Genomic DNA, 18,459 nt, shown 5'->3' with positions numbered 1-18,459 from the left:
GTTATATTGCCAAGGCAAAGCGACGCTTTTTAGATTGGCGTGTCTGAAACATCCAGTGTATTTTCACACAGCCTTCGTTAAATTATTGTTTCACTTTCCACCTGTCGTGTTCCAACCGTAGCCAATTTAACTGAGCAGCCGAGCGATAAATTTCACTGTTCATCTAAGCCAAATTGACCACATTTACATGGGGGGGGGGGGGGGGGGGTGTAAAAGAATGAAAAAGTAAAATGCGAAAGCTGAAAGTGCGTTATGTAGACACCTTCAAAACGAAAGTTAGGATAGATTGCTACAAGCACATCTCGATTGCCTCACGTTGTAAACAAACTGGTTGACCGTTTCTTCACTGATTGGGTACCTAATTATAAGGAACAATGGTAAGTAGCCTAATTAATTCCTGCGTGAATTAGGACGTTTTCTGCCATTGTTTTGCTCAAGCGAGCTTGCTGTATACTGTGGCGATTTACCATTCATTTCGAGTCTTTGGATTTTTCCGCTACGCCTGTCAAAGTTTCTTCATATGATGATAATTCACTTCTCTTATTTAATGATTCAGTGTATTGGCCAGAAGTCACATTTATTTCATTTATTTTTTCTGTCATTAACTGATTGAAAATCAAGTTTGCTCATTGCTACATTATTTTAATTAATGTGCTCTTTGTGAATCGCAATTCAGACTTGTCGAGTATCGATAAAGATGTGAGGAATAAATTCAATTGGTCATGGCTAGTAAAAATGTTTGACACTGCAAAAACAGCGGAACATTTCAAAGAAAATTCCAAAATCCCGGGGATCCGCTGAAGATTATCATCACTGATACACACCTCCAAGGATTTTGGAACCGGAAATGTAGATGTGACGTCACAATTTTTCCTCCTTATTGTTGTAAACGATTCATCATAACAAAACAAACCATAAAATCATCAGTTTGTTCGATGCTCTATCCTATTAGGCTTATTAAGCAATTGTTTAAAGAAGACACCATAACAAAATGTATCATAAAATCATTATTTATTGCCATCATGGATGTAAATAAAGTGTAATTTCACATAAAAAGCTAAATCATAAATCTTAAAACAACAGACTTCTAACAACAAAAGCTAAAATAATCAATTACCAACAGCACTAACGAGCAATTATTTGGTAGCTTAAGTACTTATTATAAAACAAAATCAAGGAAGAATGTTAGAAAGGAATGTAACAATGCAAAACAAAATATAAATAAAGCAAAGAGAAAGAGAGAAAAAACAACCGAAAACCCAACTTAAATACAATGGAATCCACATAAAGTTAACACCTCTTGTTGGTCTCAAATTTTCTATTCTTTACCCAAGTGTATTTCATTGTTAATGGATAAAGTCAATCTTGCTTAACTCATTCAATCCTAGCAATTTGTGCTACTTTTCAAAATTGGAAAAAATGTATTAAAAAGGAGCATGTACATAGATAGTTTTATTTAACTACCATTAAAATGTAAAAACTAAAAACATTAGCTTTGATACTACGCCTATAATTTGTCTCAGAAAAATGTAATAAATAGGCATGGGGTAAAAGTAACTCGGGTAAACTACGATATAGTCGGTGTTAGGGTTGAGTGAGTTAAGGTCAATCAATCTTTCTGGGCTGGCAGTGTTGGCTTTATCAGGATTTCACTGTATTAAACTTCCATGTGTTACATAATGCAACACAATCCATGATAAGACAAAAAAAAAAAAAAAATTATAATAATAATAATGTACATAACATTTACTTTTACTCTTTTTATTTCCCCAGTATTACAGCTAAATCTGTCCAAAGTGATTCAAATGTTAACATTATTTAATGTAAACAACAATAGCGTTCTAAAATGAAATGCAACAAAATTAGGTAAAGCTCGATGGCTAAAAGTATAAAAGACATTTACATATATATGTAAAATATGTAAAGGGATAAAACCATCATAAGATCATCTAAATATATAACTTTTTTCTTTCTACATTTGTTAATACAAACAGATGGTGAATCTGAACCCCCTGACGTGTACATATTTGCATATCTGATAACCAATCGCAAATATGGGCTTGATGCAACATTGTTGTAATGGGCGATGCGATGGTTTGAGAGAGAGTAGTTCCATTACAATAATGAGCCCCTAACAAATTGGGCTGTCAGACCTGCAAATGAGTACAAGTCGGACTCCTCACTTTGATCTGTTTAAAATTAAATGAGGTTGACCAGACAATGAAAATTGAATTGAAATGAAAATGATCAGATTTAAAATGTTACGCTGTTGAAGACAATCCATTAGTGACCCATTCTCTGTGACATGTAATAAATAACACTGTGGAATTGAATGTAAGCTTCAATTTAATAACTGAAAATAGATAATGTGAATGTTTTGGGTTTCCCCTTTATCAACAAAACAGGATGAATGAAACACTACAGACAAATGAGATAATATTATTTCATTCATACTGTTTTATTGATAAAGGGGAAACCCGAAATGTCCACATTATCTGTTTTCATTTATTAAATTGAAGCTTACATTCAATTCCACATTGTTATTTATGTCTTTGAACTTAGAGCTGCAATATTTACACTATCCAGTATTCTTCATGAATATTGTCTCTAACATCAGAATTTATATAGCACAATATCCACTAAACAAGCTCAAAGTGCTTTACATTGAGTACCTAACCAACAGCAACATTTAACATGTAGGATTTCAATTTTCACTGTCTGATTCATCCAGGCAGAAGTTAATGATTAATGATTTCTCATTCATTAATTTCATCGCATTTGGAACCTCAACGTTGAAGCCTCTTGTTGTTTTTGGACAGTTATGGCCTTGGTCTTTTTAGCCTTTTCATCCACTTGAAAACATTTCCATAGCCTGAGAGTCTCGTCTGCTCCTGCCGATACCACTGTTGTTCCATCAGGGGAGATAACTGCATGCAATATTCTTGATGTGTGGCCTGTAAAATTAAGTTATCTTAAAATGATTTAAACTATAAAAAAACAATACAAAAACGAGCTTTTATATAGTGCAATATCCACTAAACGTTCTCAAAGAGCTTTACAAAGGGCCCCTGACAGGCAGCAACACGTAACATGTAGATTGAGACATGATGCCTGTTAGGTGATATTACAATTTTTACGACAGAAACAACACTGTTAATGGCTAGGTACTCATTTTACACCTGAGTACAGTGAGAGAATGTGAGTAAAGAGCCTTTTTCAAGGACTCAACTATGCGACAAGTGAGGCTCGAACCCAGGATCTTCCTATCCGAAAGCGAATGTCATACCACAAGTCCACATTTCCACAACTACGTTGCAGTATGTTTGAACCTTTTTAAGTTGGTTTCTATTTTTACTAATAATACCTAACTCATCGCAAGAAAAGAAATTTGTTGTACAAACATGTGTAAAATGCTAAAAATTGTTTTAAAAGTTGATATGATCAACATAAATATCTCAATTATATTAAAATTAATATTACTAAAAGTTTGCAAGTCCAACACTATAAGATACTAATACTATTTATTGTGTCTTTCAGTTTTTGCTTTGATTGATAAAATCATTCGAATGGTGCAACTGTTTTTAAAAAAGAAAAGAGAGGGTGTGAAGAGTCTGGAAATTTGAGATAATTTTCGTAGAATTTATGAAACATCATACAACTGAAGTGTTGAAACCAAGTGGTGTATGCTTTGAAGATTCTTAGGTAAACAATTGAAAACAGACAGAAAACAAATAAAGTTTAAGCTGCCTTAACTCACTCAACCCTAACACCGACTATATAGTTTACCCGGGTCACTTTTATCCCATCCCTTTTAATTACCTACATTTTTCTGAGACAAATTATAGGAGTAGTATCAAAACTAATATTTTAAATTTCTACACGTTGATGATAGTTGAATAAAACTAAACTAGATTATATCTATGGACATGCTCATTTTTAATACATTCTTTTTCCAATTTTGAAAAGTAGCAAAAATCTCTTGGATTGAGCGAGTTGTAACCAAGGAAGTCCTGGATAGGAAATGTGGAGGGAACACCTGGCAAAAAGATAATTGACTGCTTGGTAATGGCTGTTGAGCTTGAAGAATGGGGTTTCATGACATTCAACCTCTATAGGGAGACGGAACTCCGGTAAGGTAAAGTAATGTAAACACAGGGTTGCCAATTCAGGAGGAAAAAAATTAACTGAACATTTACACAAACACATTGACTGAACGGTGTCTGGGTGCTGAACTCTAGCAAAAAGACATTATGTAATACTTTTTTTCCATTAAGCAAGTGATTAGAAAAAATACTGAGGGTTTATAATATACTGAATTCGGTATATGTAAGGAAAATTGATAATCTTGTAAAGGTAATATAGATTGATGACAACCCTTAAGTCTCAATCAAAGACAAACATCCCCCAGGACCATAAAAGAGTAGGCAGAAATTCGGGTATGATTTATGCTTCAGCTGCAATAGATCCCAGATTCAAATCCTGGCTTAGCCTCAATGTTACAAAATTTGCACTTTATGATATGGAATTATGGCTTCATATAGCCTCTCATGGCCACCTGGTACACTATAATCAAACCCTGTTCACCTTTACAAAGTAGCAACACTCAAGAATGAGGCATCATTGAAGATGAAGCCAGAGAAATAATTTATTCCTGCTCTCTTAGCGCAGGTCTCAAGTCAGAATTTTTTAACAGGAGGAATATTTATATATATTTTGCGCAATATGCACTTAATGTGCGTTAGAAATATCTAAATTCCTACCTGTAAGTTCAGCAACCTTTGTCATGGCAGGGTACTTCCACAAGATAAGTTGATTCTGTGAAAAGCCGTGACCAGATAGAAGTTCCTTGTGTTCTTCAGACCAAAGAAGAGCTGAGACCTGAAAACAAAATTTTAATCATTGATAATTCAGCAACAGTCATTGAAATGTTGTAATCACTGTCAATAAAACGGAAACATTAAATAAACTTGTTGAAACAGATCTGTAAATGTGTGCTCTCACTTAAATAAAGGGACCAAGATCAATCCCGGGGTGTTGTCGAGAATTACTTTCTGACCCCCATGTTCAGCGAGATCGCAGCTGGGTTTTTAAGATCTGGTGAAAAGTACTTTGAGATAGACTAGCATCGTATCCAAAGGGTAGCAAGCATTTGCTATTATCTTTTTCATGCTATAATTACTGGGAAAAACTTTGGCTCCATGGCCCTGATGGCTTTGGATGACCACTTAAACAAAAATATTAATTTTTGTACTTCTCATTAAAGAAAATAAATTGTAGAGAACGCACCTGGGACTGAGCATCAACAGACTGTAGAGCAGCTCCATTATTGCAGTTCCATGTACAGATTCGTCGGTCAGCAGTTCCACCACCCGATGCAAGAACATTTCTTTGCCAAGGGCACCAAGCTAAAGCCTTGAACAGACAAAAAAGAAGTAATCTATTCTTTTTAAAAAAGGATTGGGGTTCAAAATTGTTGTGTACCACAAATGTTAAATTTTTGCCAACACAGAATTATTTGCAAATCTAAAAATTATAAAGCTATTTTTTACAGATTGATATACAAGTAGCTTCCAACCTTTTTAAAGAATATATAAGGGTAATTTTATCACCTGTTGACTCAAATGATTTGATTTTATAAAATCTGTTAAGGCATCATGTTCTGTTAATTGATGTTGGTAATCACCATCTGGCCATTCTGTTGCCAGATTCATTTATGTGCACCTACAGACTATATTATCAGACCAATTTTGATTGACTCAATAGATGTCTTGATCTATGTTAATTTCCACAACACTGTAGTATAGCTAGTATAATTAAAATGGATAAGTGCCTGTTAATAATAGACTATATTTTGCCGCAAATATTACTAGTTGTCCACTTGTAATTCTAAAAGATTATAGTTTGATGAATAAAGTTTATCCTTAAATTTGTAATCAATAAAGTAATGATTTATAAGCAGTAACAGGATTTGTGGCCCCCCCCCCCCCCCCCCCCCCCGCAACTGAAGCTGAGTCGAATTATATCCAAGCAAAAAGCATTTTCAATTAATTATGTCCTAAATTGTAATATAAGAGGGCTTTCAAATTTTAAAAATTGCTGTTGCGACTCCGAATGTATCCAAGATACATTCTGCTGTCTTAAGGGAAAAAAATGCATGTCTACAAATTACTAGTTCACATACAGTTTTTCCTTATGACAACAATATTGGACTCTGTCAAACCTATAAAAAGCAATATGTACTTGAAATAATAATCCTTTACTCTAAATGCACTTGGGGCTCTTGATAACTCAGTTTATAGAGCACTTGTTCCTCTAGCGAAGGGACTGAGATCGATTCCGGGTGAAGTCTAGATTTTTTTCTAAACTTCCCCCACCCCCCTATCAACAACCTAGCAGTGATTGATAGCTGGTACATTCTGACAGATCTAACAGACACAGCTACTGAATCACTGTTAGGTGGACAATGGGGCTCAGAAAAAAATCTTGACTACACCTGGGATTAATCTCAGCCCCTCTGGTGTGTGAAGCGAGTGCTCTACCAATTGAGCTATCTGGATCCCCAGATCAATGTAAAGGTTGGCATTGATGCTATGTGGTCTTGAAGTATGACACTCGCTTTCGGACCGGAAGGTCGTGGGTTTGATCCTCGCTTGTAAAAGGCTCTTTACTCACATCCTCTCACCATACTAAGGTGTAAAATGTTAACAGTGTTGTCTCTGTTTGAAAAAATTGTAATATCGCCTAACAAACGTCTTGTCCCGTCCTATGTTAAATGTTGCTGTTGGCCAGGAACCCCTTGTAAAGCACTTTGAGCACGTTTAATGGATATTATTTCGCTATATAAAAGGTTAATTTAGAATTTATTTCTATATATAAGTAACCAAACCTTGACAGCAGCTTGATGTTGGTTGAAAGTATAAACTGGTTGGGTGTCTGTGAGGACTGAGCCAGCTCCCGCCCTCCAAATGTTGATTAGGTTGTCATTGCCTCCACTAGCCAAGTAGCTACCGCTAGGCGACCACTGCAACCCACACACTTCCTGTGAATGGCCTTGCAGACTGGCAACGCGGTGGTCAGCCACTCTCACATCGTGATGATGGATACTCCCACTTCGACAACCGCTGAAAATGTACGGAAAAAAAAAAAGGAATTAAGACAATATCTACTTGTAGAAATGGGGGTCTTGATAACTTGGTGGGTGTCATAGCACAAAACAACATAGCTGCATGATGAATGGTAGCCAGATTTGTAAGATCTGGCAGACAGTACTTTGCAAAAGAGTAACATCCTATCCAAAGAGTAATTAAAATGTTGCTGCTTGAAGCTCGAAGGAAAAAATAATGATAAATATTGAATTGTAAAATTCGATTTATTAGACGAAGAGATACTGTGGACGTTTCGGGGGAAGAATACGGAGTAATGAAAATGTTGGTGCTTGAAGCTCGAAGGAAAAAATAAAGATAAGTATTAAATTTGAATTTGACATAGAAATAGAAAGAATCAAAACAAAAGCCTAAACACTTCCATTTGTTCTCACCATACACACAATCGCGATTATCTTAGAAGAACGGAGTTGCGACTAAATGACAAAACAGGAGTGTCTCACATATCATAAAACTATCTCTTGTAAAATAATAGGGCCTTTGTATAAAACCAACCTGCTCAGAACATAGGAATTCCATGAAAGTGATCCAACTCTTGCAACATGGCCGCCCATCGTTCTCAGCTTCTTCTTTTGATTGGCATCCCACAACTGTGGATAATACAATGGTCATATCAGTAAAACATAAATGTGGTAACACTATATTATTAATAACACCGGGAAGATGAGAATTCTTAAGCACATAAAATGAATTCACTGCATTATCATCCTACTTCAGTGATCCCTGGGTTGGAGTCCCGCTCTGAACAACGTATATTTGAGTCCTTGAAGAAAAAAGCTCTTTACTCACATTCTCTCACTGTACTCAGGTGTAAAATGAGTACCTGGCTATTAACAGCGTTGTCTCTGTCTGAAAAAAAAAATTGTAATATCGTCTAACAGGTGATATCCTACATGTTAATTGTTGCTGTTAGCTAGGGACCCCTTATAAAGAGCATTGAGCTCGTTTAATAGAAATTGTGAAATATAAAACTCAAGTTACTTTTTATTAATTTTCGTGGTTTGTAATCTCTTGATTTAACTACAAGAATTTCATTGCATTCACTTTTTGATGAATAACTTTTATTCAAAGCCACTCTATCCATCATTCTGTATAACCAAGCCACAAAAAGATAATTTCATAATTCAAAAACATTGCGTTAACAAGTCAAAAAAAAGAATGAGAAAAATATTGTGTTTCTATATCATTAATTGTGTCCTAACTCTTATTAGACCTTTGGAAGTCACCATAGAGATCCAGTGAAAAAGGATTTAAATCAATTAATTGTTTTCAAAACATCATTTCATTTTTAAAAAGTGAGTGGAGCAGGCACTTATATTGATAACAACAAGAAATGAAGTGAGTAGGAAAGTTCCAGAAGACAAGAGAGAATAAAAATTTCGCGGCAGTATTGCACACTTGAATTCTAACAGTGCCTTGCTCAAGAGTGGATGCTGACATGTAGGCTACTCCTCCATATCGTCAAAGTGAGGCAGTGGAATATCTCATTATCCAGGGAAAGAACAAAGCAAAAGCCTGTAGAATCTTCAAAATGTTGAGGTGAGAGAAAATTAGGAAGAAGAAGAAGAAGAAGAAGAAGTAAGGTTGATTAATAAAAATATATAAACTAAATCTAGAAAAAAACCCCCAAAAAATTGATAATTTTAATTCTGTTATGAGAGCAACAAATATGGCCGACCTCTACATTGCCAGAAGAAACTCCTAATGCCAAATGATTGCCGTCTGCTGTCCAGTTAACACAACTGATATAATCTTCTCCTTCCATTTCCGTCAAGGGTGTGATACTCCCGTCGCTAGCATTCCAAAGATAAACGGCATTGCCCAATGCTACAGCAAGAATATTCTGTTTGGACCAATCAATCAAACGCAGATCTGACAACAAAAAATGTTAAAAGTGAATGAGACAAAAAAACAAAAAACAAAAACAAACAAACAAACAAAACCCCTAAGAAACTGAAGCTTTTACTATTTCAAAATCTTAAAAACACATGGTCGAAAATGAAAGGAAATTCATCCAGATAAAGATTTGTAATTATGATTATTTTAATGAAGACAAAACAAAAGTAATTACACAAAACTGCTGTTATAAAGTTCATGTACATTAAAATGAAAAGAAAACCAATAAGGGTGAAGAAAATTTACATATTTAAATTGAATGATACTAATATAGACCATTAAGCAAGTTTATTCACATAACACAATATATATATAATAGATCTATGAAAGACCAAATCTTTTGAGCAGGTTTTGTTGGGGTTTTTTTTTATCTCCCTGGATAAAGATAAGCATGAAGCATATCAGAAACATCAACTCACAAAAATCGTCCAAAATGTCCGGTGCATCAAGAATTCTTTCTGGTACTTGTGGTATGTATCTCGTTGTCTTTTTGTTACTGTTATACATTTTACCTGTACTGTACAAGACACGCATGTTGTTTGCATCTTAAACAGAAAAAAAAATTTAATTAATTAAAAAATAACATAAAAATTAAGGTTGGAAACAATTAAAATGCATGTTGGGAAATATTAATGAATACTATGAAATTTATTAGATTTTTTGCACTAAATAAAAGAAAAAAAATTAAAATCAAATTGTTAAATAAAAGTTACGACTGGAATATTTATGTAAACAATGAAATTTATTGAATTTTCTTTTCAACAAGTCGAATTTAATTCAATATGGTGAGTGTTCTAACAATTTGACTATATATCTGGCTTCACACAAGCTTTATATGTTACTCAGGACTTACTAAAACATTGCCATCAAATACAAAATTTAGAGAAGATTTTTTTGCATCAACCCAATGAGCATGATTTCCAATACTTATTTATGTAAATATTCACATTAAAATGCCTTGGATTTGATGAGAAGTGTAGTAATAGAAATTTGATTTATATAATCATATAATATAAATATATATTTATATATATATTATATATATATATATATATTATATTATATATATATATATAATATAATATTATATATTAATAATATTTCCACAAATTACTGGTGTGTCCTAAAATTTTGATTTGAAAAAATATCCTTATCTGAATGAAAAAACAAACAACTAAGCAACCATAAAACAATTGTATATGTATGTATTGTGTCTAAACAAATCTATGGATATAAATAGCTGATGTCTCAATGGCTTCAGCTACTGATTATATTTAAAAGTTATTGGAAAAACAATTCCTGTTTTTAATTCTAATCCAAGTTCGTCTTAATGATAACACCAAGTGAGCAAACAGACTATGCTCCAGTCTCTTTGAATTTGAAACAATTAGTTTGATACCAAGAACGCTACTGAAAACATTTTAAAAGAAAAGTACAAATGATCAATTCATTTTACTTCCTGGGGCCTGAGGAGGGCGTTCTTTGAAGGAGAGAATTCTTGACTGGAGGAGATCTCCATTGAGATTTTCATTCATGATCCTTTTGTACTCTTGTTGAGATGGACTCATTTTGGCAAATTCCTCCTCGCTCTGCTTGCTCTGTGTAAGCTGCCAGGAAATCAATAAAAATTATTCTTAGTAACAGAAGCATTGATCGAAAACAAAATTGTTACTCTTGATTTTGAGTTCGTTCATTAGAAAAAACAAACGTGAATGACTGACTTATTATACACTATCACTTAGCTTACCACAGAAAAATAACAATAAAGGGGATAGGGGTCTCAACTGGTGCAAATGACAGTAAACACAATTCTCAGACAAAGAGACAGGGATGTGGGCAGGGGTTTTTCCTGACTGTTTAAAGCAACAGAAACTGAAATAAACTCTGGCTCTCAACCAAAAAGCTTATTGCTTTATGGTTGTGAAGGACAGAAAAGGCAAGAGAAACCCTGGAATAAACTGTGTTGCCACATCAAATAATAAGGAAGAAATATTTTATTTTTTAAAATGATTTACATGATTCAGATACTCTTAAGACATAGAGTTTTGCCTGATACAGAAAATGAGAACTGATACAATTTTTTTTTCTTTTCTTATATATCTAAATAATCTAATATATTAGATAACCCTATCATAAGTATACAACTGCTGGATAAAGAGAGGCTAGCAAAAAAAAGCTTAAACCAGGCATTTTTGTGTAAATTGATGCTCTGAAAAATAATTTACTATTGCTATTAAGTTGTTTTTTTTTTAATATATCATTTGGTGTAATAATAAATATATATATATATTTTTTTAATTTACCATAAAATGTGCAAGTTCAAATGATGTTGTATTTCGGTTGGGTATGAATCGATCAGCTGAAGAGGGAGTCTTTGAACCTCTTGCACCTGGCGTTCTTTTCCTTCCTAAATATACGAGGAATGTTTAAAAATCAATCAAGACATTTCTCATTTATTTTTCAAACCTATCTTCTTGCAAAGCAGGACACTTATCTGAAAATAACTGACAAACAAAATTTAATCACATTCCATAAAACATCAAATTATTCTAGATGATTTCTGTCCAAGTAGGAGGAGGCCCAATACTTATCAATTTACCCTTAATAAGTATTCATTGAAAAGTTCATATTGTGCATTCTCAAAGATTGAGCACTTCACAATGCTTAAATCCACCCATCCCCCTTCTCTCTCTCTCTCTCTCCCTCTCAACAGGTGATGTGGAACTCATTGTCAATTCAATACACAGTAAAAACTACACGTCGGGCATCTTCAATAATTACAAAGTTTGCCACTACTAAACGTCATTCATTTTCACATGTGGATATTGAGTGGGGAAATGCATGTAAAGTAAATTGCCTTAACTAGGGGACGTGGGCCGGGGCTAGTTTTTAGTTTTTTTAAGAGTTCATTGCGACCCATCTGGTCAATGACCATGTTCAGCAATACTTGACTTTGGTTACAAGAATAAAATGGGACACTGTATCACTGAACTCTCTACTATCTATTGTAATTATTTACGATGTTTTTAATCCTTTCAGATTAAAAAATAAAATAAAATTTCCTTTATTCATCCCCAAGAGGAAATAAGTCTTTAGGGTCTATTCCAAAGGAAGACTGGAATAACCCAGGTGTCAGCCGCAAAGTGACTTGCTCAAGGCCACCCAACGAGGTGGGTAATCGAACTTGGTACATTTTGGGTACGAAGCAAAGACCGTACCTCTGAGCCACTCTGCCCCCATATCTGCATGTTGGTCATTTCTAAATTAAACATTTAATTCAAATGAAATATTTACCAACCTGCTGAGCTTGGGGTCTTCTTATTTGAGGGAGTTGTTCCACCATTCATCGACTTGTTCTTTGTATTAGGTGTTTTAGAGGAAACATTACTTGTATTCATTGACAGATTATAGGAAGCATTCACAACCTCATGTTTTGCTGTTGTTAATCTGCCCATTGGCCTTTCATGTGGCAGTGGAGCATCCAAACGTAATGCACCATTCACTGCATTCTCCAAGTTATAGAGCTCTGCCATCTTTAGTAAATAAATTCACAGAGAAAGAAAAGTAAAGAAATTTGAACTTATTGAATTATAAATATTTTATTTAATTTAAAGATTACAACACAGTGTTAATTTCTGACAGCCCACTCAAATTTTTACCAAAAAGATATTCTAGCCCATTGACTGAACATTGCTTGTAAAATAACTGAGTCTATTAACTATTAGATCATGCAGTGAAAATATTTTGCAATAAGATTGATGCATCCTGAATCCTGTCTGTACAATGTCAAGTCTACAATCATGCTGCTCACACTTGATGTTTTCTCATAATTTCTCGCCCGTTACAAGATGATCAGCTCATCTCTGTACTGCCTCCAGACTATCAACAAGGTGTTTTGTGTGTGGGTCCCAAACAGTGCATCGTATTCAATTTGTGGTCCAATTTTCTAATGACTTGTAAGCTAATGATTTTATTTCATCTTTAATTTTTAAATAACTTTGAAAGAAACCCAGGGTCCTAGTTCCTTTTGTTGTGATGTTGTTGTAGTGTGCTCATCCCATTTTAAATCGGATTTTAATTTTATAGTTATTCCCAAATATTTGGCTTATGTTTTATGTGCTATAAAGTGTGGTTGTGTAGCTTGTAATCGCATGTAATTCTTGAAGATTGCTCTCAAGAGATGGAAATTACACTGCATTTCTCTGGATGAAACTCCATGCAGTGCCTCTATTCCCAAGGCGTGATTCTTGTGATTTTATTATCAAGTAGGCAATTGTGCCATCTGCAAAAAAGGCGAACTTTCAATTTAGGAGTAGGAGCATCTGCCATTAATATATTTTTTTTTTTAAAGAGAGAGAGTGGGACCAAGGAATACGCATTGCAGAACACCATATTCAAATGGGACACACTTGGATCATTCACTGTCGATGATCGCTGATTGGGTACGGCCTTACCTTCAGGAGTTGTCAGTCAATGACATGAAAGTCAATCCTGTGACTGTGATTTTGATTTACAAAAGTACATGGAAATGGAAAAGAGATGCATTTGTTCTTTGGTACAGTACAGAAGGATCCCAAGAATCTCATGGACAGTATCAGTATCAAGGTGTAGTTACCCCCGGCTAGACTACGGTTTGAGATTCCGAGTTATTTCTCACTGAGACTTGACTCTTCCGATTCTGACTCTCCATCTTACACACACTTCTATCACTAGACCTTCTATCCTATTCCATATCCTTATCCATCACTATCATGATGACACCTATCAACTGTTGAAGAAAGACTCAGAAAAAGAATGTCCGCTGCTGCATTACTACTGCTCTAAGTCCTGCAACAAAGTGGCCTCAAAGTTCTTGGGCAATTTCATGCAGCTTGAAAAGGAAGTAGATAAACTCAGGAAAAAAGTAGAAGACGTAGATAAAAGTGTGAATATCATTCAAAAAGGTGAATTCACAGAGGAGATGATAGAAATAGTGAAATCAACAGCAAAGGATGAGATAGAGGCCTACCCTATGTCTGAGGCGAGTGAGATTAAGGTGAGACTCAAGAGAAGTACAGAAGAAAAGTCAGATAGAGTAAGACAAGATATAAATGAAATGAGGAAAATCAATGAAACTGAGGAGAAGAAGCAGGCAATGGTGAAAAAGAACCTGGAACTAGAAGAGGAGAGAAATGAAAGGGCTAAGAGAGTGAAGAATGTAATTATGTATGGCATACCAGAAGCTAAAGATGGCGACAACAAGGAAGATATAAGAAAAGCCCAAATGGTACTCAAAGAGTTGCAGGTTCATGGAAACAAAGACAGCCTCAACCCTATAGAGCAAGTGATCAGATTGGGCAGAAGAGAAGATAGACCAAGACCCATGAAAATAAGTCTGATGTCAACGGATCAGCGTAACACTGCTCTTAGGAACAGCAAACAGTTGAAAGACCATAAACGGGAATGCTTACAGAAGGTGTATATTGGAGCTGACCAAACAATTATGCAAAGAGAGCAGGCCAAGGAGTTAAGAGAGGAGCTGAAGAGAAGACGAGAAGCAGGGGAAGATGTAGTCATATATAAGAAAAGGGTCATTTTCAGGGAAAAGTTTAGTGAACAAATAAGAAAGAGAGACAGCGATGTTGGAGGAAATGACTGGGACTGGGATGAGGAATGACTATATTGGAAACGTGTCAGTCCAATTGCCCAAAATGTTTCTGAGCAAGGACTCGAAGACAACAAGAAAATTCAAAAAAGAGAAGTACCAGTAAATGATAAGGAGGGGCAGCACGTGAATATGAAAAATACCCTGAAGTTCATGTACACGAACGCAGACAGTGTGATGAATAAGAGAGAGGAGCTAAAGGCTATGGCAGAAGAAGAAGATCCTGATGTGATAGCAATAACAGAAGCTAAGCCAAAGAATGCAACAACACACCCAACCATAGCAGAGTTAGGTATTGAGGGATACACTATAATAGCTAGCAGAGATTTTGAAACTTCCGGCAGAGGAGTATACTTATTGGTGAGAGAGAACCTCAAGGTTAACCCCATAGAGGAACTCACAGATCACGACTTTAGGGAGAGCGCTTGGTGCTCGATTGGAGTAACTGGACAAAGTCAGATACTAGTAGGAGTGATTTATCGGAGCCCAAATAGCACAGGAGAAAATAATGAGAGAATGTTGGAGATGATAAGGAGAGCATCACAAAAAAAGCATTCAGAGATAATTATTATGGGAGACTTCAACATGCCGGAACTGGAGTGGAAAGGGATGGACGAACCAAAAGAGGGAAGCCTGGAGGAAAGTTTCATAGAAACCATTGAAGATTGCTACCTACAACAGATAATAAAAGAACCCACGAGACAGAGAAAAAACCAAAAGCCCAACGTATTGGATTTGATATTGATGGAGGAAGAAAATGACATAATCGACCTAAGATTGAGCCACCCACTGGGAAAAAGCGACCATGCGACCATATTCCTAAAACTGAGGGCGACATCAGAGACTGTAGATGAAAAACTGACACTCAGATATAGGAAGGCTGATCTAGAGAGTATGAAAGAGGAACTGGGGCATATCAAATGGGAGGAAATACTAATCGAGGACACCGTAGGAAACAACTGGAGTAGATTTACCAGAGTACTTAACCAATGCTTCGAGAAAAACATCCCGAAAAGCAGAGGGAACCGGGTTGGGAGAAGAAATCAACCTTGGATGACGCAGGAAGTGAGAGAGGCATTACGGAAGAAGAAGGCAGTAAATAGAAGATACTCTAGAAGCAAAAAGGAAGAGGATTGGGACAAATACAAAAGAGTGAGAAACGCAACTACTAAAATAGTCCGACAAGCGCATCAAAAGTATGAGAACAAGATAGCAGAGGAAACGAAAGAAAATCCTAAAGTATTCTGGAGTTATGTAAACAGTAAAATGAAGACAAGACAGGGAACCTGTGACATAAAAAAAGAAGATGGCACTTGGGCATCTGAAGATGAAGACAAGGCAGAGGTGCTAAATCTCTTCTTTGCAAGTGTCTTTACAGTGGAGAACCAGAAAAACTTGCCAGATATTGCTAAAAGAAGTAATATAGATACTACACAATGGCCGATTACTGAAGAGAGAGTAATGAAGAGACTACAAAACCTAAAGGAGAGTAAATCACCTGGACCTGACAAACTTCATCCTTACATCCTAAAAAACTTAGCAGAGCAGCTAGTAGAACCCCTAACCAAGATATTTAACCAGTCGATGAAAGAAGGAAGACTACCAAGGGAATGGAAAGAAGCTAACGTCACAGCCATATTCAAGAAGGGAGACAGAAAAAAATCCAGAAAACTACAGACCAGTGAGCCTGACATCTGTCGTCTGCAAGCTCATGGAACAGCTGATTAGAGAAGAAATGGTTGATCATATGACCAAGAACAAACTATTCAGCAAAGATCAACATGGTTTCATGGCGGGAAGGTCTACAGTAACAAACCTACTTGAAACAATGGATGACTGGACGAGAGACCTGGAATTAGGCAACAATTTAGATGTCATATACCTCGACTTCAGAAAGGCATTTGACAAAGTTCCACACTGGCGCCTAATCAAGAAATTGGAACAGTATCAAATTAATGATCAGACAGTCAAATGGGTCCGAGATTTCCTCAAAGATAGAAGACAAAAAGTGATAGTGAATGGAACAGCATCAACAGAGAGACTGGTAACAAGTGGAGTTCCACAAGGAAGTGTACTGGGACCAGTTCTCTTCCTGATTTATATCAATGACTTGCCAGACAATCTATCATCTAAATGTAAAATCTTTGCCGATGATACTAAGCTCTATGGAGTAGCTAATACAGAAGAAGAAAGAAACACCTTACAACAAGATTTGAAAAAGCTTGAAGAATGGTCCGAAATCTGGCAGATGGAGTTCAATGTAGATAAATGTGCAGTTCTTCACCTTGGAAAAAACAACAGAGAAGCAAACTATATAATGAAAAAAAAACCCCTGCAGAAATCCAATGGGGAAAAAGACCTAGGAGTATTTATTGATAGGAAGCTAAACTTCAAGAAGCAAATTAAAGATGTTCAATCTAAGGCTAGTAAAACACTCGGAATAGTGAAAAGAAATTTCAAGAATCTGAAAACAAAACACATGACTACCATCTACAAGACTATGGTTAGATCAAAGCTGGAATATGCTAACTGCATATGGTATCCGAAGTTTGAGGGAGACAAAGACTGTTTGGAAAGAGTGCAAAGGAGAGCAACAAAACTTATCACACACCTGAAAGACACAACATACTGTGAGAGATTGAAAGAATTAAATCTCCCGACCTAAGATTACAGGAGAAGAAGGGGAGATATGATCCAAACAAAAAAATAGTAAAGGGAATAGACAGGGTAGAGGCAGGATTCCTTAAACCAAACAAGAACATTCAGACACGAGGAAACAGCAAGAAACTGAAAAAAGAACGTTTTAAAACAAATGAAAGAAGGAACTTTTTTTCATCTAGAATTGTAAATAACTGGAATAAACTACAAGAAACCACAGTATCAGCAAAAAATTTGAATAAATTCAAAGCAGAGTTGGAGATAAGCAACACCCTAGGAAACAAGTTCAATTATAAAAATTGGTCCAATCATTAATAGATGAGGAGGAGCGAAGGAGACTACACCAAGTCTAAAAGCTCTATACAGAGGTATCCAGGTATCATCTGGTGGACTCTCACTCTCCCCACTCCACTGACCCCGTACTCGGACAGAGCAAGATAAATATTCGTAACTTATTGTGCATTGGTGGATTGCGAACATTGAAAACCTTGATAGGTTTTTCATTTTGTTGTCATTACTATGACTATGGACCCTGATTATATTCAGACAGAAGAGCGTTGGTCAGCAGAAGAGCAGAGCGTCCTCAGCAACGAGTCAGGGCTGGCATTTTCAGTCTTGTGAAAATAAAATTAAAACTCGTCGGGATGACTCGCAAACAGGATACCTACACAATATGAATTAGTCAGACTGGTACTATAAACAAATTTAGTTCGAAGCGTACAATTATTTACCTTCACATTAATTTATGAACAAGTGTATGAAGTAACTATCATCGGATTTCAGTGCTGATTTTGTTTATCTTTTCTCTCCTTCAAGCTGATTGGACAACTCAGTTTTATCATTTCCTTTCGATTGGCTGGACACCTATAAACGTTTCAAGAGTCAATAAATGTGCACTGTTGATTTTGTTACAAATAAAACCTCAAACAAGAGATTTCTTGAACTTTTGGATATCAATCCTTAAAATGGTTGATTTTTGTCATTTAATTCATAGAATTGTTCGATATGATGATTTTTTTTGGATAAGATTATATGAGTGAGGCAAGCTTGAACATAATATTCCTTACATACGAACAAGTCTATAATATACCTAAATGA

At 35.6% G+C, this 18,459-nt stretch overlaps 1 protein-coding gene across 3 annotated transcripts; it reads right to left on the bottom strand.

Moving 5' to 3' along the window:
* Positions 1–996: 996 nt before the first annotated feature.
* Positions 997–18,190, bottom strand: LOC144963216 (cell division cycle protein 20 homolog). 3 transcript variants are annotated; one of them, XM_078897036.1, is made up of 11 exons: positions 18,093–18,190; positions 12,358–12,592; positions 11,363–11,466; positions 10,516–10,666; positions 9,479–9,604; positions 8,842–9,035; positions 7,659–7,753; positions 6,887–7,121; positions 5,287–5,412; positions 4,761–4,878; positions 997–2,954 (listed from the first exon to the last, which is right to left on the bottom strand). In XM_078897036.1, the coding sequence occupies exons 2-11, from the start codon at positions 12,590–12,592 to the stop codon at positions 2,770–2,772; spliced, it is 1,569 nt and encodes a 522-aa protein (XP_078753162.1). In that variant the 5' UTR covers positions 18,093–18,190; the 3' UTR covers positions 997–2,769. The 3 variants fall into 3 exon arrangements, with proteins under 3 accessions (XP_078753162.1, XP_078753163.1, XP_078753164.1); XM_078897037.1 differs by lacking the exon at positions 18,093–18,190 and adding an exon at positions 13,514–13,923; XM_078897038.1 differs by lacking the exon at positions 18,093–18,190 and adding an exon at positions 13,675–13,887.
* Between the last annotated feature and the right edge of the window lie 269 nt (positions 18,191–18,459).

Source organism: Berghia stephanieae, chromosome 1 (assembly GCF_034508935.2).
Source record: "Berghia stephanieae isolate SIO BIC M18660-M18661 chromosome 1, UCSD_Bste_1.3, whole genome shotgun sequence".
Classification (NCBI taxonomy): Eukaryota; Metazoa; Mollusca; class Gastropoda; order Nudibranchia; family Aeolidiidae; genus Berghia; species Berghia stephanieae.
This window is presented reverse-complemented; position numbering and strand designations above follow the sequence as displayed.

Coding starts and splice junctions, on each gene's coding strand:
- LOC144963216 (XM_078897036.1), bottom strand. CDS start 12,592: ATGGCAGAGCTCTATAACTTGGAGAATGCAGTGAATGGTGCATTACGT. Junction 5,413..6,886: donor AACATCAAGCTGCTGTCAAG/GTTTGGTTACTT, acceptor TGTCTGTTCAAG/GCTTTAGCTTGGTGCCCTTG. Junction 2,955..4,760: donor AAAGGTTGCTGAACTTACAG/GTAGGAATTTAG, acceptor TTAATTTTACAG/GCCACACATCAAGAATATTG.